At 42.8% G+C, this 23,128-nt stretch overlaps 3 protein-coding genes and 1 long non-coding RNA gene across 5 annotated transcripts; 2 read left to right on the top strand and 2 right to left on the bottom strand.

Moving 5' to 3' along the window:
* Window positions 1–55: 55 nt before the first annotated feature.
* Window positions 56–3,210, bottom strand: st3gal7 (ST3 beta-galactoside alpha-2,3-sialyltransferase 7). Of its 2 annotated transcripts, none has more exons than XM_076163752.1 (8): window positions 3,066–3,210; window positions 2,718–2,874; window positions 2,515–2,638; window positions 1,760–2,097; window positions 1,279–1,465; window positions 1,039–1,179; window positions 810–959; window positions 56–670 (listed from the first exon to the last, which is right to left on the bottom strand). In XM_076163752.1, the coding sequence occupies exons 1-8, from the start codon at window positions 3,193–3,195 to the stop codon at window positions 584–586; spliced, it is 1,314 nt and encodes a 437-aa protein (XP_076019867.1). In that variant the 5' UTR covers window positions 3,196–3,210; the 3' UTR covers window positions 56–583. The 2 variants fall into 2 exon arrangements, with proteins under 2 accessions (XP_076019867.1, XP_076019878.1); XM_076163763.1 differs by having other exon boundaries at window positions 3,042–3,159.
* Window positions 3,199–6,680, top strand: LOC143011090 (uncharacterized). Its single transcript, XR_012964890.1, has 3 exons — window positions 3,199–3,354; window positions 3,598–3,718; window positions 6,617–6,680. It is a non-coding gene; the product is annotated as an uncharacterized LOC143011090 (long non-coding RNA).
* Window positions 4,847–7,253, bottom strand: morn4 (MORN repeat containing 4). The gene is made up of 4 exons (XM_076163774.1): window positions 7,182–7,253; window positions 6,621–6,735; window positions 6,420–6,529; window positions 4,847–5,958 (listed from the first exon to the last, which is right to left on the bottom strand). The coding sequence occupies exons 1-4, from the start codon at window positions 7,246–7,248 to the stop codon at window positions 5,810–5,812; spliced, it is 441 nt and encodes a 146-aa protein (XP_076019889.1). The 5' UTR covers window positions 7,249–7,253; the 3' UTR covers window positions 4,847–5,809.
* A 2,886-nt stretch (window positions 7,254–10,139) lies between these two features.
* On the top strand, window positions 10,140–19,839 carry rrp12 (ribosomal RNA processing 12 homolog). The gene is made up of 34 exons (XM_076165514.1): window positions 10,140–10,361; window positions 10,904–11,136; window positions 11,676–11,759; window positions 11,860–11,936; window positions 12,038–12,143; window positions 12,238–12,354; window positions 12,462–12,600; window positions 12,720–12,847; window positions 12,943–13,041; window positions 13,127–13,218; window positions 13,326–13,437; window positions 13,608–13,708; window positions 13,823–13,937; window positions 14,085–14,227; window positions 14,313–14,434; window positions 14,533–14,597; window positions 14,680–14,842; window positions 15,306–15,460; window positions 15,786–15,853; window positions 16,201–16,294; window positions 16,402–16,560; window positions 16,657–16,737; window positions 16,822–16,927; window positions 17,026–17,133; window positions 17,225–17,382; window positions 17,470–17,561; window positions 17,674–17,829; window positions 17,912–18,096; window positions 18,183–18,293; window positions 18,367–18,416; window positions 18,518–18,596; window positions 18,758–18,825; window positions 18,918–19,000; window positions 19,093–19,839. Exons 1-34 carry the CDS (start codon window positions 10,223–10,225, stop codon window positions 19,193–19,195), a joined length of 3,891 nt encoding a protein of 1,296 aa, XP_076021629.1. The 5' UTR covers window positions 10,140–10,222; the 3' UTR covers window positions 19,196–19,839.
* Window positions 19,840–23,128: the final 3,289 nt, after the last annotated feature.

The raw sequence follows: 23,128 nt of genomic DNA on the forward strand, positions 1-23,128 counted from the left end.
CACAGGTGATATTCAATCAACAACATACAGTAATAACACTGAAGACTAGAGAATATTTTGTGAATGATGTCATATCAAATCCATCTTTATTTAAAAGGCATTTGACATGAATCAGTAAACTTTAAATAGAAGCATAGAAAATGGCACAACACACATGTACTGTACAAACAAGCTCCTCTGACCCGTGACCGTTCCATGGTGTTCCTATAGGCTCGTCCTTTATATGAGTGTGCATGTCTCCACATTAACAAGGCTGCCAAGGCTAGAAATGATTGAAACTTCACCAATAATGGTTGGAATTGTAAAAATACAGTTAAATGAATGAAACTAAAATAAACTTTTTGTGGTGCCAAATTTGAAGCTTATTTTATTGAGTGTGAAGTGAGTCAAATTGTATTTTCCCCCCAGGTTTGAATGGTTTAAAGAGTGCTTGTAATCCTATACGCATACCATGTAATATATAGACCAAACATGTGTGTGTGTTTGTGTTTGTGTGTGTAAACATGCATGCATGTGGAGGAATGCCCCTCCAAACTCACAATGAGGAGTGCATGAGTTCATCAGCAGGCTCTGAAGTGCTGACTTACAGCGCCCCTGTCAGGTCATTCACAGCTCTTGCAGCGACCAAATCCCTCAAGAAGAGTTTCTCAGCATTGACATCATGTACCACCTGAAAAATGATAATAAAATCAACAATAAGGCAACGAGTCTCTGGAGTAAGTATATGAGGTTTATGATCTAGCTTTTATAGTTAATTTCTAAGTATCTTATCAGTTGAATTTACTGACAGTGGCCTAAACTAATCTTACCTGAGCTTTCATTGCGCCCATGCGTATGGTCTCATAGTAGTGAAGCCTGGCGTCTGGGTGCTGCATGTCATAACCAAACCCTGCCAGGCTCACTTGGTCACACAGCTGCAAAGCCATCACCACAGCGCTGGCACCCAGAGTTGGCACCATCTAGATGAGAAGAGAAAAGCTGTTGAATCTTCATTTTACAACCAGTAAGAAGAGATTTGAGAAAAGACTTTATCTGTACCGTTCCCTGATTAGAAGTATACGTCTGTAGGACTTTTCCTGTCTTGTGTATAATCTCGGGGTGGAGGATTCGGAAGCTCTCTGGTCTCAAGGGAATATCATCCACCACTTCCCTCCAGAACCACATTTTGGACCAGAAGCTCTACCAAAACAAGGATTATACCATTGGTGAGTGTGATAATGTGACAGTTCCCTTAGTTATTGTGATATTCCAGTTTAGCTTGCCGTGATGTAAGCCCACCAGAGGTTGCTTTGTGATGACACTAGTGAGCCAGTCCAGGTCCAGGCTCTTAAAGACCACCAGAGCAACCATGTTGGTTTTTTTGTACTCATTAGCACTATGGGGGGCTCCCTCTGGATACATCAGACGGATGGTGGTGCGGGAACCAGCATCTCTCTCAAAGCCAGGCACAGGAGCATTGTTCAACCTGGAGACAGAGATCAGATCATGCATGTGCTACATCAGGCATAGTACATGTATTGCTGTACCTATTGTATGTACATCTCTTTCAATTTTCCCATCTTTCCTTCTTCCCTGTTCTTTTCCACTTTCATCATTCTGTCTTTGCTTTGTTCTGTTTTCCTGCCTTGAGTTTAGTCTTCAACTGATCTGGAACTTGTGTATTTCACACTTCTAATGCTTGTTTTGAAACATTTGACTGCTGGAATTTTACTTTGAGCTATGATGTTGCACAGAATGTGTTACATTAGCGCACACACACCTGATGATGATGTCATACTGATCTATATGGGATCCTAGATGGCTCCCATGAAGAACCCCTCCGCTTCCCACCACCACACATCGCCTGCAGCTTCCCTCTCTCCCTAGCAAAGGGGGCAAGCCCAACTGAGGTAGAGAGGCAAGAGCCAGCGCCAGATGCTCCTCGCTGCCCTGGAGCCCCAAAGGAGGGGACAGATCCCAACGCACACGCCTCTGCTGCTGCACAAACACAGGTATATCCAGGAGACCCGCAGAGCAGGACAGGGGCTTGAGGTGATTCAGACACCACTTAGGCCGACATGGACCTGACAGCAGCGAGGCCGACTGATTTAACAGGACCTGAATAGAGGAAGACAGAACTTAATCCTTAAGCCATGATTCAATTGTAGATCAGTTCTTTCCAGGGTCAAAAACATGACAAGGGTAGAAATCTGATTCTCGAGATAGTCAAATTCAATTTACTAACTGATAATTTGGAGTAAGTCCGCAATTGATATCATCAACAACCTTTGCGTGTGGAGGTCAATACAATCTGGATGCAATGTGTATAGTTCCAAAACCATAAGGCTGAAGTATCTAATAACTTTGACTTTCTATCTACAATTTTGAATCCATAATTTTATCTTCGTGCCATAATTTTTACAAATTCCATCTCACTAAGAGAATTATTCGAGACAATACAATTTTTTGTTTTAATGATTGTTTTTCCTTGTACAATTGGAAATAAAATCCATGCGTAAGAACATGAACCTGTACCAGATTTCTGGGATGTTGGTCGTCACTGACAACTCTCAGCTTGTCCACAGGGAAATATGATGGAATCAAAACAGATGAGTAGCATCCAATTAGCAGCACAAGACTGAGGACAAAGTTCTGATTCCTGTACAAGACAGAGAAAAGACGACAGAACTTATATGTGCGTTAAAAAACATGCAGTCATCTGTGAGGATGAATCTTACCTGCTCAGAAAGAAATCCTTGGATCCCCGTTTTATGGTTGTTTGTTGTCTGTAAAGGACAGTTGTTGGTATTGTAGTCTCAGGAAACGATGGAGAGCCATGGTGTGGTTTCTCCTCACTCGGGTAAACTAAAGTCACCATGGCACCTTCTCCACCATCTGAAACACACATACACACACACACACAGATCAGGTTACAAGCTTTACTTTGCTTTTGGGGTCAGTGGATGTATCTTGTAACTATGTCACTGCCAACTAGAAATTGTCAATACTATTTTTTTTAAATACGGAATAAATATGTTGAAGGCAAATCGGTAAAATCAAACCTTTTAGCATAAACAATCACTCACAGCCAGTCTGAAAGTGATGTACGTTGAGAGTTATTGGTCTTTTCACCAGCCGAGAGGAAAGCTGCTCACCCTGCTCAGCTAAAATGGCTGCACCAGTTTGAACCCTCCCCTCAATAACACTGTTAATCATTAATCCGTCACTCAGTCATACTGCCAGGAATGTCTTTGAATGTGTGTGTATGGGTTTGTGCGATATAAAATCAGTTTATAAGTCCGATCACTTTGCAGCAGCGGGCCGCATGACTTCTCACCGGCCCTTTCTCTCTCTTCATATGGAATATATCTTGAGGTAAATCCAAACAATGAATGTTCAGTGCTTCAAATGACAACTGAAGACACTGTTGTTGAATTGAAAAACAAATATTTGGCTTGAATAACTGTGAGGGAGGTGAAAAGGACACAGACAACGTGTTTCTGGTGTCTATATATGCAATACATGTGACTGAAAGGGGAAGGGGTGTTTGCTTTCATTGTGCTTTTATTTTGAAAGACCCTACTAACCCGTTCCTCTCTGAGGTCTTTTTCCGGTTAGGTATCCTGGTGGCAAACATGAGATCACAGCCACCTGCAGTCCATCAACCATTGATTGTTGAACGGGAGGCAGAACCCTTGAGGCCTCGATCAATCACCCGCTATCCTTTCCCCTTGTAGGGGTGAGTTCAGATATAGATACCAATTGGAAAGAATCATTACCAATAAACCAGTGTGATTGGCTTTAAACTATATTTGAATTATTAGCTCATATCATTTATATGTGTCTTCCTTTCTTTCAGACATAAACAGTAATTGAAATTCAAAAGTCAAGATTTAAGGTTGCCTAAATCTTCAAGCTTAACAAGCGTGTATCTTTATTCAATATTTTAGTAATGAATTGTGGATGCAAAGATATCTGACCTCAGTCCAGAGAACCAACAGCAACAGGGATGTCAGCGAAACTACATCTGTTATTGTTTGTAGTAGTTCCAACATTAGATACAACATAGGAGAAAACAAGAGAAATCAATCAACAGATCTGTAAACTTCACAACTAAGAATTTAAAATGATAAAATAACTAAAAAATAGGTGTGTAGCTGTTAGAGTCAGTCCCCACAAACAACAAGAGCCCAGTGTCACACAGGCAGCACATCTGAGACATGCAGTCAGACCCTTTACAAGAGCAAATAGTTTGAACATGAAGTCCATCTGCGCATTCATTAAGGTCCTTTAGCAATAGGAAAAAGAAAATACTAACCAGACATTTTATTTATATTACAGTATTTATCATGCACAGGGCTACACTGGACTAGAAATTCAAACAAATTAACCAAAAAACAGACAAATATTTGATTTAAACAGTCTTTGATGTAAGATTACTCGATAAATAAAATCCGAGTCCTAAAACCCAAATCGATTACATATGTTTATTGACTTACACTGATGCAGATATTTAAGTTTTAATTTATAAAGTACAATTTTGAATACAGTGGCCTACAGTCACAGCCAAAACAAACAAGGGTATTTTGTGTTCTTGTAACAAGTTTGGCCAACAACCTAATAGTTACACCTTTAATTTGTGAAAGGGCTTAAAGAGATGTAGGTTTTGGGTATAGAAACTATGATGGTTATAGATTTTACAAACATATAGCCCCGTTTAATGTTCGTAACTGCAGTGCACTGAACATGATGACTGGAAATGTCCAGAGCCACACATCAGAAAGAAGACGTCCAAGAAACCAGCAGTGTAGCATCACTCACACACTGTGAGCACAGGGCTTGTGTTTTTGAGACGGTGCTTATTTGAAAGGTGTTGAAGGGGGCTATTGTTCATTACTGTTTATTGGAGTCCAATAACAATGTTGGAAGAACTCAGGTGCATGTAATCACACATAACAGATGTAGTTCATTTGTACTATAGATGTATAAGCCTACATTATCATTGTAATACTGCAATAACCATGCCTTGCAAAGAAATATAAATGTAACAGTTTTTGAATAGTCATTTGCAAAACAACAACAAATACCTTGAAATTGCACTCCAGCCACTCTGATTAAGCCTCAATATGTTTTCCAAAGTGCCTCCATATCACATCAAATACTGTTTCTGTACCATTTTAGAGCAGGAAAGCTTCCGTGTGAGTACAGTTTATGTGCTCACACACTCACAGTGCCACTAATCTGACCTCAATTATGCTTTTAAACCTGTAGTGAGGGCTGTCAGCACAATTGCGAACTCTCTCTTGAGCTTAATATAATCTCCACTGGGTATGAACATGCTCAGGTCTGCAAAAATTTCACATATTTCATTAATTTCTTTCGAGCAGAACCTGGGGGAGCATGAGAGGGAGGGAGAGAGAGAAAAACGGAGAGAAGGAGGGGGTTGAGGTCAGAAATATACTGATAAATAAGGAAACCATTTCTTTCTCTGTCTTGCTTGCTTGCTCAGTAGACAGATGAGCATTTACAGATTAGAGCATTTCCACTAAAAACTCTATAGGCTTAACATTTTTCACATATTTTGTTCTGGGACACTCATATTGCACTTTGACCTACAGTTTTTACAAGAACACTTTTTCTGTTGTGAACGCTGTTGTACCATTGTGAAAGGATACGTCAGAAATATCCATAAAAAAGGACAAAATGGATGAAAGAAAAAGAGAAAAAAAACAGAAGACCTGGAGGGGCATGTAGGGGGTCGCTTCCCTGAGGCCCTTCTGGAAGGTGCTGGAACCCTGATTGCTGCGAGTCTCCTTCAGTGTCACGATAGTCAGTATACCAGACTGCGAGCGTTGGTGGCTGAAGCCTGTGCCCGCTGCACCACGCCGGGACACTTCTCTCTCTTCTGCAGCTTGTGATTTTCAAAAAAACCTTCGTTTCGGGGGACACCGTGAGCCCCATCTGGGAACGTCAATAGTCCTGGTGGTACAGACATAGAGAGAGAGAGAGAGAGAGAAACAATGTAAAGAATCACACAGGGATGACAACACTGGGGTTTCCCTTGCACAATTTGAATGTGAAATAAGAAATTGAGAAACAAATTTCGGCTCTCTTCAGGTACATTTTGTGCAGCAGCAGCACTGGAGGCAAATCTGATCAAAAAAGTTTTGTTGCTGTTGATTAGCTTGAGGAAATATTGGGATACTGGCCAATAGTTCCTTCACTCAGCTCTGTTGTCAACAGTTCAGGAAATGTGAGAGCTACAAATGCATTGTTTATTGTTCATTTATAAGGCTTTAATTGCTTTTCTTTTCTTTTTTGCTCCATTTAAAGGAAACACTGCTAATTTTGAGCTTTTTTTTAATTGGACAGGAAGAGAGATTGCTGAGGCCATGATGGCGAGGTTGTACTGTTGGTTAGGGTTAGTGTGACAGACTTACCATATCCCTCAACACGTCCCTCTTTGAATTCTCCTTCAAACTTCATACCATCAAATCGACTGAAGACTCCCGAACCGTGAAATTTTCCCTGGGAAAATTCTCCCTCATACCTAAAACAGAAAAGGGTTGATAAATATGTTGCATTAGCAACTTGATTATAAACAAATTGTCTTTCTTTGTCTCCCACTCTCACTCAGGCACCTGGATCCATCTGTAAAGTGGAGCACACCGGAGCCGTGGAAGAGTCCCTTCTCAAACTGGCCTATGTAACAGGATCCGTCCTGGAACTTGAGCTGACCAACACCATGCCTCCGACCTGGAAAGACACACAGTTACACACTGTAAGGGCTGAAGCATCTAACAGCAGTGTCAAACCTAAAGGTCTAACCACTTTACTCATGTACTCAAGCACGTCCATGAGAGTAGTTCAATGTTTTTGACAAGATTTGACAAGGATGATGTCATGCTTTAACCCTAACCCTTTACAGCAAGGATTTCTACACTTTTTAGCCAAATAAATACCAAAACATTTCTGAAACCATTACAATATCTTTCACTAGTGATGTTTCCATTGACCTTCATTTTGCACAATTTAAAGCTAAAAATAGAAAATCAGATATCAGACAGTTGTCTTGTAGCATTTAGCTCAGACATTTGCTCTATTTGAGTCCATTGAATGAAGTTATGTAAGAAGAATTAAAGACACCCTCACAAAATCCCACAAAAATGGCAAAAATGAAAGGATGAGCGGAAATAGCTTGCCTTCTTTCCATTCCCCGTGGTATTCTTCCCCACTGGCATAGGTGAAAGAGCCTCTGGTCAGAGTCATGACACCCCTGTTTCAAAACACACACAAAGATTAAACACACCAATGTTTTGACCTTAAGATTCAATCAGAAAAAAACACAAGCTTGAGTACCATAAGGCTTTAAATCATTTAATTTCTTTATAGCACCAAGGAGAGATGGGACCAAGTGGTCTACACACAATTTGAACGGTCTTTAAAATTCATATGCATTACTTTACAGACAATTAATAATAAATATAATATTTGTGGAGCTATTGAAGCAAGTCCCATGTCGGTGGTCTCAACATGGAATCGCACATCCTTTTTGTAAAAACAATAAAAAAGAAGATTAGTGAACTAATGAACCTGCAAGTTCGATTTTGTAAGAAGTAGTATTAGAGATTTAGAAATTGGGTACATAATTACTCTTTTCTAAGGTCTGACATCATGAGGTCACATACAAAGAGCAAAGGTACTACATTTATTTGTTTTAAAAAAATGTAAATCGTGTCAAAGTGTTGTATATGTAAATATTAGCCTGTATGCAAAACGGTTGCTTTGACATCATCTAAATTTGATGCATTTCAAATGGTTTGAGTGTGTAATGCGTCTTTGCTTTGAATACCAGATGGATGTTGAAAACTTAACTTGCAGTGACATATTCTACACCCTTAATAAAAATCCCAGTAAACGTTGCTGTGGTGCGATGCACAAAGAGCCTTAACGCACACCTAAGCGTTTGTAAATGATGCGTTATAACTCCTGAGGGCTCTGTTTGATCCTGGATTACTGTCTGTCCCTCTGTCGCTGTCTGATCAATAATCCATCATCGCTAAACCCTAAACACCTGTCTGTCTGTCAGAGACTTGGGATGGCCCTGTACGCTCGTGTCGAATGGTGCTTTTACTGACCAGGCAATACGATTCAGCCCTGAACTAAAACGCACAATATCGCGTGGCTATTGATCCGCCAAAAGCAAACAACGCATAATAACATGACGGTTTACCTGTGGCGCTACGTGTGCCGTATCTGGAGCATGGAGACGACCTTATCAGCGGGGCGTCTAAACGTGAAAACACCGGTTGAAAAACATACGCTGCCTTCAGGGCCCTCCTCGTAAATCCCAGACACCACCGAGAAGATCTTTCCAGAGTGTTTCACTTTCCAGACTTCGTTCAGAAATGATAAGATATATATGAAGATTTACTGGAGACTGTTCAGTTGTAATAATAAGTTCTTAATTTATTGTTAATTTAACCGTCTATTGGTAGTGATTCGCAATAGTGTTTTCTTCTCAGTTTTGTTGAGTTGACATATCCAAATGTGAATTATTTTAAACTTAAGTGTCTGCATAAAGCCTAGGGGAAAGCCCCAGAACCAAGAGAATACAGGCATGGTACCTTTTCTGTGTAACCTTTAAAGGGATTGACCAATCAGGATCCTTATGGTTCAGTATCATTCACAGATGTCATTGGCAGGTCGCAGTTACATTATAGGTGGTGGCCACTGGCAGAACAATGGCCATGGATAGATTCAGATTCAAAACCAGATTTAGATTCATCACATATTCCCCTCATGGTCCACCATGAAATAACACTAAATACACTAAATACTAAATATATGGAAACACAAAGATGGAGGGGGCGGTAGTTTACATTTAAGAAGTCTTTCCAATGACTTTGTAAGAAAAAAACGGCTCTGTGTTATAACAATGTGGCATTCCTTTTATTCAATTATATCAAGGTCATAGAATAGAGAAATGATGAGACGATAAATGATGAGGATGTGATTTTTTTCACTGTCCACCCTTCTATATACTTGATAACGTCACCATGCTTCACCAGATTTCTTTACCTATACTACATTATCAAATGCTTTAACATAATTGGTTAAAAACAGGCACCAAGGCTAGTACAGGCGATGTTAAGCTTCATGGAAGATCGTATAGCATAATGTTGAGCGTTCCTCCATTATAAGCATCGTTTCTCCGATACCACCTGAATGCAACACTAGAACAGCATCACCACGTCGTCAACAACAGATCGAGGCCCGCTAGAGGAGGGGGTCTCGGAAGCCCCTCCCCCTTTCTTTAGCTCTGTATGGGAATGCGTCTCGCAGAGTGAATGGGAGTGGGAGTGGCAAAGCACCAAACTCACACAGAGAGAGGGGGGCTTTCATCATCTTAAAATCACATCACAATATCGCATTACATTAAATGTAATATCAATCCTTCTCCCACAGTCTGTACTCACTCTCCCCTCTTTAACTCGTGCAGGTGTTTTGCAGCTTTACAATCCTACATTAGGTAGAAGCAGACATTCATAAATGTGTTTATTATCTAATGGATGCACAACAGAGTTACATTGGCAGATTGAGTTCAAACATTGTCAGAATGACCTGAAGCTTCATAGGACATCTGAGCTGGGGTCCACAGTGAAACATTTAAACACAACGGCAACACGCGGGTCTTGATAGGGAAAAAGTTATCAGAGGAATGCTTTCATTTCAAAACCACAGACAATGTTGAACATATACTCAGGAACTGCAGTAAGTACAATGAAGAGAAGGAAAGACTTTGACTGAGGATTAGGGAGACGGGAAGAGAATGGAACCCAGGTCATGAGGTCATGGGTGCCCAGCAAGCTATAGAAAAAATGTTATGAAGGGCACACTGCTATAATCAATAAATTAGATATTTTAGTATCTAATTTATTGCTATAATGAATAAATTAGATATTTTAGTGTCAATAAATAAACCTGGGCAGGTTTTCCACACATTATAGGGTAATGGACCGATAGTAACATGTCTTCATACTCCCGTACAGTAGGTGGCGGTATGTACTTTTTAAGTAAAATATATCAACCCGTCAAAAAAAGGAGAGAAGAAGCAGCAGAGGCAGCAGCAGAAGAAGCAGAAGAAGAAAAACACAGCCTGGCGTGTCCCCTGACGTCATCTGTAAGCGACAGTCCACCCAGAGAGCGCATATCTGTGACAACGTGCCTTTCGAACCCCAAAATGGTGAAATCGGGGAAACTTCGGTCCGGGATCGGATCGAAACTGAAACGCTGGAAGAAGGGACACAGCAGCGAGTCTAACCCGGAGACGAGTCGTTTCCGGCAGGCTGCCAAAAGCCGCTTTTTCAGCCGACCCACCGGTAAGCTGCTCTCTTCACCCACGTGCGTGTCTTGCTAGGACAAACTTACGCAGAATACTTGCCAAAATGTTTGAAACTCACGATACGTTAAGTCGTAGGATTTCGTCATGAACAGATTTAGATTATGCACGCATCATGTATCCCTTGAGAGTTGACACGGCGTTCTATTTATGCCTGCGTTTGTTTTTAAAGGGACAATTAAGATACTGCTGGTTACTGTGTTGTGGCGTTCACGGCCATTTTTGTTGATGTCACAACCATTAACGAACAAATCTCAATTTTTGAGTTTCCAGCCCAAAATAAGTCATATTGCTCTCTGTCGCAGTTAAATCCAGGGTAATAATGTACGTTTAAGAACTTATGGAATCCGACAGAGGACGTGCAATATTGTTTTTGTTTATATTGTCATCTAGAGATTATTATTTGGTGCAAGCGAGTCTTAGAGCCACGAGACAGACAGCAGAGGAAGGACACACAGAGACAGCGATGTGACCTCAACGTTTGTTTTCTTTGATTGTATCTTATTCTCTTTCTTTCTACAGGAAAGAGTGATCTAACAGTCGATACTCTTAAATTGCACAACGAGCTGCAGACGGGTCCTTTGGAGCTCGGTGGGGCACGTAGTCATGGAGACGCCTTTATGGATGAAGGGCAAGATCAGGCACTGTCTGAGAGGAGCGCTGGCACCTTCCTCAGTGGCCTGTCTGACTGCTCCAACCTCACCTTCAGAAAGGTGCAGCGCTACTGGGAGTCCAACTCTGCTGCTCACAAAGAGGTGAGCACCACAATCATCTGTCTACCCTGGTTTATGGTGTATAGTGAAACATAAACAACACACATCCACACACAGACTCTTTAATAGGAAGAAACTAGAAGGCACTTACAGAGCACATGCCCCTGCACAGTTCTGACTCTCTCGCAGTTATTGACTACTAGACCATGATTTCCCCTCCTACTGAGACAAACAACCAAGTTTAGTCTCTTTCATGTCTGGTTCTTAAGTTATTGACACAAATCAACTGTGATAGCACAATCTGGTAAATTGATGATTTTCTGCTCGACGTAGCAGAAAATCTATTGATGGACGTGAATGACCGATGATCAAGTTAAGGATTCAGATAACAGTTTGACAAGTTTGTCCAAAGTCACAACTTTCAGCATATTTCAGCAGTTTTCTAGTGAAGTGTATCCCGACCAGGTTACTCAAGCCATTTACAGGAAATTTGGCTTAGCTCTTAGTTTGAATCCTGTCTGTCCGGCTGCATGTGTCATAAATGTTCCGGTTTCAACAATGTCCCCTCATGTCTTTTACAGATCTGTGCAGTATTGGCAGCTGTTACAGATGTGATCCGTACTCAGGGGGGGAAAGAGACAGAAACGGAATACTTTGCTGCTTTGGTGAGTGTCGGTGCATAGTTTCTGTTGTGCTTAGTGCCAAATATGTTTGGTGCACCTCTGCTTGTTGTGTCTAATTGTATCTTGTCTTTGCCTTTTCTAGATGACCACCCTGGAGGTCGTGGACACAGCAGAGTCCCAGGCGGCCGTTGCATACCTCCTGAACCTCGTTTTGAAACGGTTGGGATTTCACACATCTGCACTTTTTCAAAAATGAAACCAGTTGAAAATGACAAATGGGTTTTTACTCTGATCGAAAATATCTGCGCCGTCTTCCTCAGTGTTCCTGCTCCAGTGCTCATCTCCAAATTCTCAGACACCAGCAAGACTCTGATGGATGTGATGTCTAAACAGGCCACATCTGAAGCAGCCTCAGCTCTTCGATGGGTAACGGACCAATCTCTCTGTTTACTTCTTCATTGTTAAAGACTCATTGATTGATCTATTGATTGATTCTTTTTTTTGTGTTGTGCATGTCTAGATCCTATCATGTCTTGCCACTCTGATGAAGAAGCAGGATGCATCTGTCTGGACTTATGCATCCACCCTGCAGGCTTACCATGGCCTGCTGAGCTTTACAGTGCACACCAAGCCCAAGGTATGTCTGTCTGTCTCTCTCTGTCTCTCTCTCTCTATATATATTGACTTACTGTATAGTGACTTAACATCACACAATAAATTTAACCATCACTATATTCTCCTCAGGTGCGTAAAGCGGCACAGCAGGGGGTGTGCTCCATTCTCAGGGGGAGCGAATTCCTGTTTACAGAGAAGGCTCCGTCCCATCACCCCGCTGCAGCGACCACAGCCAAGTTCTGCATCAAGGAAATGGAGCAGGCAGGCGGTAAGAGGCCATCATCACTAACATGGTCACAGGGGTTGATGACATCATTTCTGCTTAAGACGTTGGCGTACTAGAACAGCACAGCACACAACCTTTCTCTTCTTTTTTTTGTTACCCAGGCAGCAAAGAGGACACCACCACACTTCACGTGTTGGGGCTCTTAAAGGAGATAATACCAGCGTTTCCACACGGAGCTGTGAAGTCCTGCTGCGAGACTCTGCTGAGAGTGATGACACTCAGCCACGTGGTGAGAACACACACTGCCCACAGCCCGAGGGCCTCCGATCTCTACAAAGACACACAAACATCTAGACCATGCCTGCTTGTGATCCTGTTTTGCAGCTGGTGACGGCGAGTGCCATGCAGGCTTTCCACAAGCTGTTCAGCGGGAAGCCCAATGTGTTAACGGTGTCGCCAGAACTCAACGCACAGATAATTACGGTGAGAGAAAGCAAAACATCTACAGTATCTAACTCCTATAGAGATTCCAGAGCTATGTGATTGATTCTCTGCCCTTCATCCCCAGGCCCTGTACGACTACCTGCCCAGTGAGAACGACCTGCAGCCTCTGCTCGCCTGGCTGGCCGTCATGGAGAAAGCCCATGTCCACTTGGCAAAGTAATACGCTGTTTCTACACAACAACATAACAATACTGTGTTACTTGTGAGCTTTTGTGCTTCCTCAAGTCCTGTCTGACTTGATCACTCTGCCCGTATGTGTCCAGTCTGCAGAGTTCTTTGAGTTTGGGTCACCTCCCTCGCCTTTTCTCCGTGGCCACGTCCTGCCTGCTGTCGCCTCACACACAAGTGGTTTCTGCGGCCGCCAACGCTCTCAAGGTAAAGATATGTAAACGTCTTAATGAAGAAAGATGATGCAGCCGTTTGTTGTTGTTTTTAATGGTTTGCAAGCTGTACTGTACTCACAATTGCATTCCTCCTGATCTCACCGATGTATTTTGTCAATCTAACCTGTTATGACCGTTTAACTTAATGATTGAACCTTTTAGACACTCCTGACTGAATGTGTGGCGCCACACATGGAGGAAATGGGAACGATCCCTGCCACGGCCTCTGCAGGGAACCCCTCTTATGTCTGTAAAATGTTCTGGTATGTTCCCTCACCGTCTTCTTCCCATAACCTAGTAATAACATAGCGCTGAATACTGTATATGTGCGAGTGACCATGTGAAACCGTATAAAACCGTCTCTGTGGGGTTTTCAGCATCGTGGAGGAAGGCTTGTCCTATCGCTACCACGCCTCCTGGCCGTTTGTACTACAGGTACTGGGTTGCTTTTTCAAAGTGGCAGGGAAACAGGCTCATCCCATCATGACCAAGGTACGACCACCCCCACTCCTATATCTATTTAGTATGTTAAAATGGAATGCTGGTAGAAAATGCCTCATCGTGTAAATGTGTAAGTTAATACCTTTTTACCTGGTAACCCTACCTTCCTGAACTCCTCCTCCTCCTTACATTGTACAGTCCCTGCAGTCTCTGGCAGAGCTTCGTTGCACCGCTCAGTTCTCCTACAGCGGTGAGCTGGACCTGGCAGTAGGAGCGGCCGTAGAAAGCATGGGGCCCGAAATTGTGCTGAGCGCCGTCCCCCTCAACATCACCGGCAACGAGTGAGTGCACGTGAAACAAGGGTGGACCAATAATTGCGATTTGCCATGGCTGTGTTTTATTTATTTAATCTATTTTTGTAACCAGGGACGACTTGGAGTTCCCACGCAGCTGGCTGGTCCCCATCATCCGAGATCATGTTAAAAACACGCAACTTGGCTTCTTCGCCTCCTATTTTCTACCTCTGGCCTCCACTCTCAAGCAGAGAGGTATGTCGCACGTGTACGGCTTGATTTGAGGCAGGGGGCTGGGATGGTATATTGGTACTTTTGGTGTGTATTACTAATTCATGGAATTTGTGTTACAGCTGAAGAATTGAACCAAGCAGGGCAGAAACTGGAGGCCAAAGTCTATCAGACCTTACAGCTTCAGGTAGCGTGTCATTTATGAAACTCAGTTGCCGATCCCGAATAGAGCATTTTAGAAGTAGTAAATCTATGTGGTCTTCTTTCAGATTTGGACCATGCTGCCTGGTTTCTGTATCTGTCCCGTGGACTTGATGGCGTCCTTCAAGGGTCTCGCCCGCACGCTTGGTATGGCTATAAATGAACGGCCGGACCTGAGACTCACAATCTGTCAAGCTCTGCGTACCATCATCTGCAAGAGCTGCACCACAGGTACAGTAGTAACACACACACACACACACGCACACACACACACACACACACACACACACACACACACACACACACACACACACACACACACACACACACGCACACACGCACACAAGCACACGCATACAGAATTCACATTTAAAGGGGTTACACCAACAAGCAATGATGTTAAACAAAGGCTACTGTCACTGTCGGCAAGAAGGTTGGCATAAACACACACTCGCCTGTTTAAAAAGACGGCTCTATTTGATACACTACACACACTAGAGACTGATGAACAAGTACCGGATGAAATGAACTGTGCCAAATAAGGACATTTATGGATTGATCTGGACCAAATGTTATGGGCGTGACTCTTTATCTGCTTTAGGATCGGAGGGGATTAAACCAAGGTTCAACCTATTTGTTGTGTAAATTGTGATTTTACTCAAAAACTGTGCTTTTGTTTTGTGTGTGTCTCCAGCGGAGGACAAGGCTGAAATAGGACGATTCTCGAAGAACTTCTTGCCCATTCTCTTCAACGTGTACAGCCAACAGCCCACAGCCGCAGAGTCTGCCACCTACAGGATGGCCGTCCTCGACACTGTCAAGGTCTATCTGACCGTGACGGAAACGCAGGTGGGTCATGAGAGCACACGTAATGATCTACATGTTTATACTGGTATGACTAACCAAGTAAGATGAGCCAATATAAAAAATAACCCCAGCTCATAACTACTCAGAAGATTCATTAACTTCGCCTCTAGTTTCATTGTCAAGATTGAATGGCAACATATTTGGAAACAAGGTCCCGATCAGTTGCCTCATCTGATCCTTGTGACCTGTATTCCAGTAGCTTAGGGGGGGAAGTACGGTAGAAACAATCACACTCTTCCTGCCGCAGCCACCTTGTTTCCTGTTCATGTATATCACTAACCTGACCCCATCCCTCCCTCCTCCTCAGATGATCGGCATATACCTGCAGAAGGCTACAGAGAGACTGAGCAGCACGGAGAGTTCAGAGTTCACACGGTAAGATATGAATGTGGACACGTTAGAGAATTATGGCTGTTGTTTTGACAATTGACTTGATTATTGTGTTTATGCATTAACTACTCGTCAAATACTTCTTCTTATCTTCATCTTTCTCAAAAATAAACACAATCTACCTTAGTAGTCATACCACCGTTTTCTTCAAGCATTCATACTTCTACATTTGAAAATATGTCAAATAACATCCATCAATCCAGACATTAACGCCGATTGAGATGCTGTAGCATGACTTGAGACTCTGAAGGGTTTGACTTACATCTTCCTGTGTATTACCTCACTCACTACCGTCTGTCTGTGTGTGTGTTCTCATTTCCTTTGTCTCTCAGGCTTTCTATGATGGACCTCGTCGTTGCAATGGCTCCCTTTGTAGACGAGGACACCATGAGTAAGACCTTTGAGCTGGTCAGGCCATACTTGGAGGTAGGACTTCTTAACGCATTATGCATGTCTGTCCCCATGTTTTCATCCAGAATTCTCCAGGCACACAATTGTATTTCTTGTGATATATTTGTTGTTTCTGTGTGCAGACTAAAGAGCAAGGCATGCAGAAGAAGGCTTACCGTGTGCTGGAGGAGATGTGCGGAGGAGAAAGGGATGAATGCCGTTCATTTGTCATGGCGAACCTGGAAACGCTAAAGGTCGTCCTGCTCCAGACGCTGAAAAATGCCTCCTCACCAGCAAAGAGGGTGAGACAGCTGCGTCCAAACGTCTTTTTTTTTTTTACCACTTTACCATCATACATCGTCATGACTGCATCTTCCTGCTTGTGTTTTGCGTTTTAGCCCCGATTGAAGTGCCTGATCCACATAGTGAAGCGACTGGATGAAGAGCACAAGGACTTCATTATCACCTTGCTGCCAGAGGTGCAAACGCACCCAATCACACGCAAACACACACATATACGCCCATTTCTGTTATTTATTATAAATGCTGATGTTCTCTGTCAGGTGATCATATGTACCAAGGAGGTGTCTGTCGGAGCTCGTAAAAGTGCCTACAACCTGCTGGTGGAGATGGGAAACGCATTTGTACGCTTCTGCGACAACACAAAAGGTAAAACACGCTTGTGGAAAATCGCACTTTGAAGATTTGACAAGAAAGCAAATTGTTTTGAAATGCTAAAGGTGTCTCTCTCTCTCTCTCTCTTCTAGATGCCATGGAGCGGTTCCTGGTGTTGGTATATGCTGGACTCACAGGGTCCGTCACCATGATCACGTGCACGTTGTTGGCACTGACCCGGCTGGTTTTTAACTATAAAGGTAGGCCTGGTGGGGGCGCTGTTCTATTATTTTGAATGCTTTGCTTTGCTTTGTGTGCCTGGAATTCAGTCTGCCATCTTTGTGTTCTCAGACTCTATAGAGGTGAGCACCATGGAGCAGCTGCTGCACAACGTCTGTCTGCTGTTGGCGTCTCGTACCAGGGAGATCGTCAAAGCCGCCCTGGGCTTCCTCAAGGTCATCCTCTTCATCATGGATTCAAAAACGCTGGCCTCGCATGCCACCGTCATGGTACGCAACCGAACATTACAAACGCTTTCAAGGCATCGGTGATGACAATACGCAGTTAACACAGCTTTCACTCTGCCTCTTGGTCAGATGGAGGGCATTGGAAACATCCACGATGATGTAAGGAGGCACTTCAGGACCAAGCTGAAGAACATCTTTACCAAGTTCATCCGAAAGTTTGGGTAAGAGCTTAAAGTTAACCTAAAAAAAATATTTTTAAAGTTCTTGGTGTGTATAAACGCACCAATGTGGCATGTGTGGTATTGATTGTGTGACTTGCTGCCGTTTCCTCAGCTTCGAGCTGGTGAAGAGCATGTTGCCTGCAGAGCATCACAAGGTGCTCGCCAACATCCGCAAGGCTGAGGCACGCACCAAGAGACGGAGAGATTCTGCCGAGAACCAGGATGACTCGGAGAGTGAAGAGGAAGGGCCTAAAGCCAAGAAAGAAAGGTAGACTATTGTTCTTAAGAAAACCCTTAAATGTCTGCCGCACTTCAAACCCTCCTGAGAGCCTTTGTGTCATCTTTTCTAGTATTGAGGACATCCTGGCAGATTCAGACAGTGACTTGTCGGAGGATGAAGGAAAAGCAAAGAATGCCAAGAAGAAAGGAGACAGACAGCAGAGGGGACAGCCGAGGGGACGCGCATGGCTCAAAGAAGGAGAGGGAGATGATCCCCTCAACTTCCTGGACCCGAAGGTTTCACAGAGAGTGCTGGGTAAGAGGGTCTCACTTGACCTAACAAAACCAAACCTTATTGTTTCTTTGCAGGCACATTGATTGCTCCTTTCTCCCCCCCCCCAGCCACCAATCCGGGGCTGAAGAAGAGTACCAAGGTTGACCACGGCTTTAAGGTGACATCCGATGGACGGCTGATCATCAGAGACGATGAAGAGGATGATTCTAAAGACCAAGGTAGGGGGATTTCTGTTGTACATTGCGGCTCACTTATGAACGTACGATTCTTGACATTTTACTCCCTCTGCAGATCTTAAAGGAGAGATGAACGATATCCTGGAAGAGGCAGGAGTCAAGAGTGTGAGTGTTTATACCAGATTAAATCCTGTTGCATTGGAGACATTTTTATTTCAAGTTTTTTATTTTGAATTGGCTGCCATTTTTTTTTACATTACCTTCAGAAAAAGACGCAGAAGAGGAGATTCAAAGATGACAACTTTGACGAGGACATGGAGATTGAGCCCAAACTTAAGTATAAAGGTAAGACTGAAATCCATATGCATGTTGTTAAGAAGGCCCGATAACAAAGTCCTTAGTCTTATAAGCAATGATTTACTGTAAAATCATGTATTTCTAGAATAGTTTGAGGGAGATGGGAGTGTCACAGACTAAGACGCACTTGGTATTTTTCTTTCACCCAGCTGGAGGCTCGGGCATCCACAGGCCGCTGGGAGGCAGCCGAGACACTGGAGCCGACTACAAGTCAAAGGTCGGCACAAAAGCGCACAGGATGACACCAGGGGAAAGGTGCTGTTGGATGTAATTCTGACTTTAATGTGATTTTTATATTGCTCCTCTCAGAAAGGAAAAGGAGATGTAAAGAAAGAAGGAAAACTTGACCCTTACGCGTACATCCCTCTGAGGAAGGCCCAACTCAATCGCAGGTATGGGCAACTATAATTGCCATGGCATAGTACTCCGTTTTTGGTTTAAATTGGTTTTATAGACAAGTGTGTTTGTTTGTGTGTGTCCACAGAAAGCGTGCCAAGCTTCAGGGCCAGTTCAAGGGCATGGTGAGAGGAGCCCAGAAGGGGGCGATGTCGGGGAAGAAAATGCAGAAGACAAAGAGGAAAGCCTGAAGTGTGTGTGTGTGTATGGCTTAATGGACTCCCGTGGTGTCTTCAATTGTAAACGGACACCTTGAAACCGTGTGTGTGCGTGTGTGTTTGCACGTGCGTGTGTGCTTGTGTGCACATTTCTCGCTCTCTTTCTCTCCCATCACGTTTGGATCCCATTTAAGAGGCAAAATGGCAGTTGGGAAGAGTGACCTGTGTCTGTGGCGTTATCACTTGATGGCGCTGTAGGCATCTAGTTTATACATTAAATTGATCAGGAGTATTTTTTCAGGGCATGAAAAAAACATTCAAATCCAACATTAAAGCCAGTTTTGGCATGAAAATTATACATTTAATTCGCAATTTTCTGTATATTTTATCTACAATGACTTGCTGGTCAATGTATGAGATTAAAGTTCCATTACACTCATTTTAACAGGCGACTCTTACATCATGCAGCCTATTTTCATTCAGTCTCTACTAACCAATGAGATTATTTATATCGGAGCAACAGCTGTGCTAAACGTGACTGAATCCTCCCAAAGTTAATGAATAGGACCTGGGTTTTGTCTTGCAGGATACTTCTATAAATGCAATGGATAGAATGTTTAATCCAATTCCCCTCTCTTAGTTGATTCTGAATAAAACGGAAATACTTCATTGAAAAATTTAAAGGATTTTGTTTTTTTCTTTTTTGTGTGTTTCAGGTATTGATGTACTGAAATGCATTCATTCTTTATGCACAAGACTCAGCATTTTGGGATTGTGTACTTTTAAGAACAAAAGCCAACATAATCAACATTCAGACCCTCCCTCACTGTTTGTCACATACTCACTCCAATATAATCATTCATACTGTGGAACCCCAATCTACATCGACAGCCTGGAACAACTTTCAATAATAACAGTTTTCTAAATTATGTTTTCAGTAAAGCAGGAAATTGCCACATTTGTCAAGATATCCTCTATAGGTTCAGTCATCTTTATATGGCCTTTATTAGACATTTTCTTTCAAGGAATCCATTAGCTGATTTGGATAGAGACGTAATTATGTCCCACTGTCCAGCAGCAAAGCAGAGTGCTGACAAGATTTGATGGCCTTTGGGGTTAAAAGGCACTTGTTTTATGATATGAAATGCCATATAATTTGTTTTCTCTCTTCCTCACCAAAGCCTAGGTGGGGGTCCTAGTGGTGCATGAGTTGGGGGTTGACATGGAGGGAGTTGGACAAAAGGGGGTGCAGGAGAGAGGGCGGATGATTCCTGGGTGGAGACTAGAGGGCGTTGTTCAGTAGCAACGGTATGCAGTGACCCTGTAACACACAGGCTTGCATAACTAAGCATCACACACATATTGATGCACACAGATTAGAAGGCGCTTCATACCTCCCCCAAGCCCAAGTAGTCCAATTTTGACTCTGACCTGCAATAATGAAATTAAACACGTTCCCTGCTAGATAATACTATGACTTATTGTTGAAAAGTTATAAGCCTAAATTTAAACGTTATTACAGTGCAATCATCAGGGTGGCGGGGACCAAAATGTAACTGTTCTTTCCTTCCAACCTGCCCACCAAATTTCATTGAAATCCATTTATTATTTTCACATCCTGGTAACAATCAGACACAAACAGACAAACATGACTCATGACCCAATTCTTTTAAGTGAGTCTTTGTCCAACAAACTTGTATGTGTGAGCGTGACGGAGTGTGAGTGTGTGTGCGTTAGTGAGAGTGTGTGTGAGTGCATGCATGCGTGTGACTCTGTTGTGCTTCTCTTGATATGGAACACTGTGATGTGTTGGACTTTTTGGAATTTGAAGGGTGATGTCAACATCGCTACAATAGTTGAGTAGAGTGTTTAACATAATTTACAAGACTGGGAGAATGGAACACTTCCCTTATTGTTCTCATTGACACAATTCCTGTCTTCACCCTTTGCTCCCTGCATAAGTCACAAGGACCTGTGTCACAGATCCTTGGTGGTCTAATTAGAATACCTTATTAAACAGACGGGCCCTAAAGTCACATAGGGGCCATTAAGAGGTCTCCTGCAGCAGTAGCTTTGTGACTGAGGGGGTCAGTTTGTGTGTGTGTGTCAGAGTCTGTATGCAAGGGGTTGGTAATTGATTGTCGCAGCTTGGTTGGGGGTGAAGGCTTCAGTCTTATCTGGGCGCTTTGGTGAAAAGGCCAGTTTGTGAGCAGCACAGCACCAGGGAGAGCATATGGACACAATGAGAAGACAACCTAATGAATATGAGTGCCTGTGTGTGTGCGTGAAGCTGTGAGCCGGCAGCCACCGCAACATATGGCCTGAATGAAACCTCAACCTTGTGAATAGTGGAAACAAAAGTAGAAAACTGAGAGAACTTATGTTTTGGTGCTCTCTTGGAGGTAATGGAAGAAGGAGCTGTAAAGTGTTGAAAAGAAGAGCTTTTTAGTTTGTGAAGCAGATAAGATGTGTCGCTCTGGCTCTCCAGTCTGTGTTTACAACAAAACTCAAGTTATTTTTAAGTTGTTTTTTAATATTTTAGGGAAAGCATTCAATCTTCTCTGATTCTGCTAATCCCCTTTCTCTTAGCCTCAACAATTATAGAAAAGTGGTATCAGATTGGGAGTAGAGAGATGGAGACAAACATCAGATCTGCCCAAGTGGTTGGAGTGGCGGGGGTGGGGGTGGGGTTGGAGTGTACTCATGTGCTGATGGTGGCCACCCTCTGCTCTCTTCTCTGCTGTGAGACACAACCAACAGAAGGGTATCTCTCCTCTCACAATATGGCTTGTGGCCTTTCAACTCCTTATCTGTTTGTATGACACTCAACCTTTAGAGTTTCCACACAGGTTACACTCACTCAAACACACGAGAGGACTGAAAACCTTTGGCCACATTTGTTGGCTTTTTGCAATTTGATTATTCTGCTCATCCTTGAGGAGCAGTTTCTGACCATTCAGCTCCATGCCTCAGCTCTGCCAACCTGCACCAGCAGCTATTTAGAGCCATCACACAGAGACAGACAGCAGGGGAGAGCAGTCCTCGCTCTACACCAGTACACCGTTTCCGAATACCATTATAGAATCTTTACTTCCTAAACATACACAGTGCATGGAAGGTTGCGTTGGATTTATTCTTCCGGTACTTTAGATTTCTCTCATGTCCAAACCATATTCATTTGATGTAATTTACAAATGATTTACAGTTGATTACACCAGAATTCCAACCATCTTTACCAGCATATTTGTGATTGCTTTTCATATCTCTTTCAAGCATAGGAACAAATTGACAAAAAGAAATCTCCTCTTCATCAGCTCTATAGAGCCACCATGCATACAGTAGGATCCACTGCCATAAGCCCAACAAGCCACTCAACAAGTGGCAGGGCTCGCCATTCTCTTAAAAGAGGAGTGCTTTAGGCCTCTGTGGAATATGTATGCAAGTGTTTTGCTTTGTTTAGTCAATCTTGTAAACTATCGATTTAGTTGCACATTAGTTGTACATTTCTTCTAATTTAAAACCAAACTTGGTATTATTAAAATTTAGAAATTTTAGTCAACTTTCACAAATTAAGCTGTGGCATTTACACCATTTAAATATATCATCTGCTTTATATGATGTCAAATGTTTCCAGTATCGACACCATACAACTGAAATGAAATGCCTGTGTGCCGGGATGCATGAAGATGAGGCTCAAATGTGTGGGCAAAGGGTGAACCAGCAGATAACGGGATGCAGTTTTGTTTAGGAAGAAAATGGATAAAGGGTATTGTCTGGTGTTGATGGTTTGGGGGTAGAGACAAGAGGGGGTTTAGATTTGAGGAGGGGGGTGACGAGGGAAAGTCACTTCATGGGTGGGGTGCAGAGGAGAGGAAACAATGTTGGGGACTGTAAGGAGAGGGCCTCTTCTCTTCTTTCGCAATCCTATATCTATCCAAGTATATGGCTCAATCACCATAGCTGACT

The sequence above is a fragment of the Genypterus blacodes genome, unplaced genomic scaffold (genome assembly GCF_046128005.1).
Source record: "Genypterus blacodes isolate CSIRO-AG114 ecotype Tasmania unplaced genomic scaffold, CSIRO-AGI_Gbla_v1 ptg000012l_1, whole genome shotgun sequence".
In the NCBI taxonomy this organism is placed as follows: Eukaryota; Metazoa; Chordata; class Actinopteri; order Ophidiiformes; family Ophidiidae; genus Genypterus; species Genypterus blacodes.

What these genes read in the sequence shown, in the direction of transcription:
- rrp12 (XM_076165514.1), top strand. Translation starts at nt 10,223, where the DNA reads ATGGTGAAATCGGGGAAACTTCGGTCCGGGATCGGATCGAAACTGAAA. An exon ending in CTCATCCCATCATGACCAAG is followed by an intron (nt 13,938 to 14,084) that starts GTACGACCACCC and finishes TACATTGTACAG; the next exon opens with TCCCTGCAGTCTCTGGCAGA. An exon ending in AAGTTCATCCGAAAGTTTGG is followed by an intron (nt 17,562 to 17,673) that starts GTAAGAGCTTAA and finishes CCGTTTCCTCAG; the next exon opens with CTTCGAGCTGGTGAAGAGCA.
- st3gal7 (XM_076163752.1), bottom strand. Translation starts at nt 3,195, where the DNA reads ATGATTAACAGTGTTATTGAGGGGAGGGTTCAAACTGGTGCAGCCATT. An exon ending in ACATCACTTTCAGACTGGCT is followed by an intron (nt 2,875 to 3,065) that starts GTGAGTGATTGT and finishes TGTGTGTTTCAG; the next exon opens with ATGGTGGAGAAGGTGCCATG. An exon ending in TGGGCGCAATGAAAGCTCAG is followed by an intron (nt 671 to 809) that starts GTAAGATTAGTT and finishes ATCATTTTTCAG; the next exon opens with GTGGTACATGATGTCAATGC.
- morn4 (XM_076163774.1), bottom strand. Translation starts at nt 7,248, where the DNA reads ATGACTCTGACCAGAGGCTCTTTCACCTATGCCAGTGGGGAAGAATAC. An exon ending in CCACGGGGAATGGAAAGAAG is followed by an intron (nt 6,736 to 7,181) that starts GCAAGCTATTTC and finishes GTGTCTTTCCAG; the next exon opens with GTCGGAGGCATGGTGTTGGT. An exon ending in CACTTTACAGATGGATCCAG is followed by an intron (nt 6,530 to 6,620) that starts GTGCCTGAGTGA and finishes TTTCTGTTTTAG; the next exon opens with GTATGAGGGAGAATTTTCCC.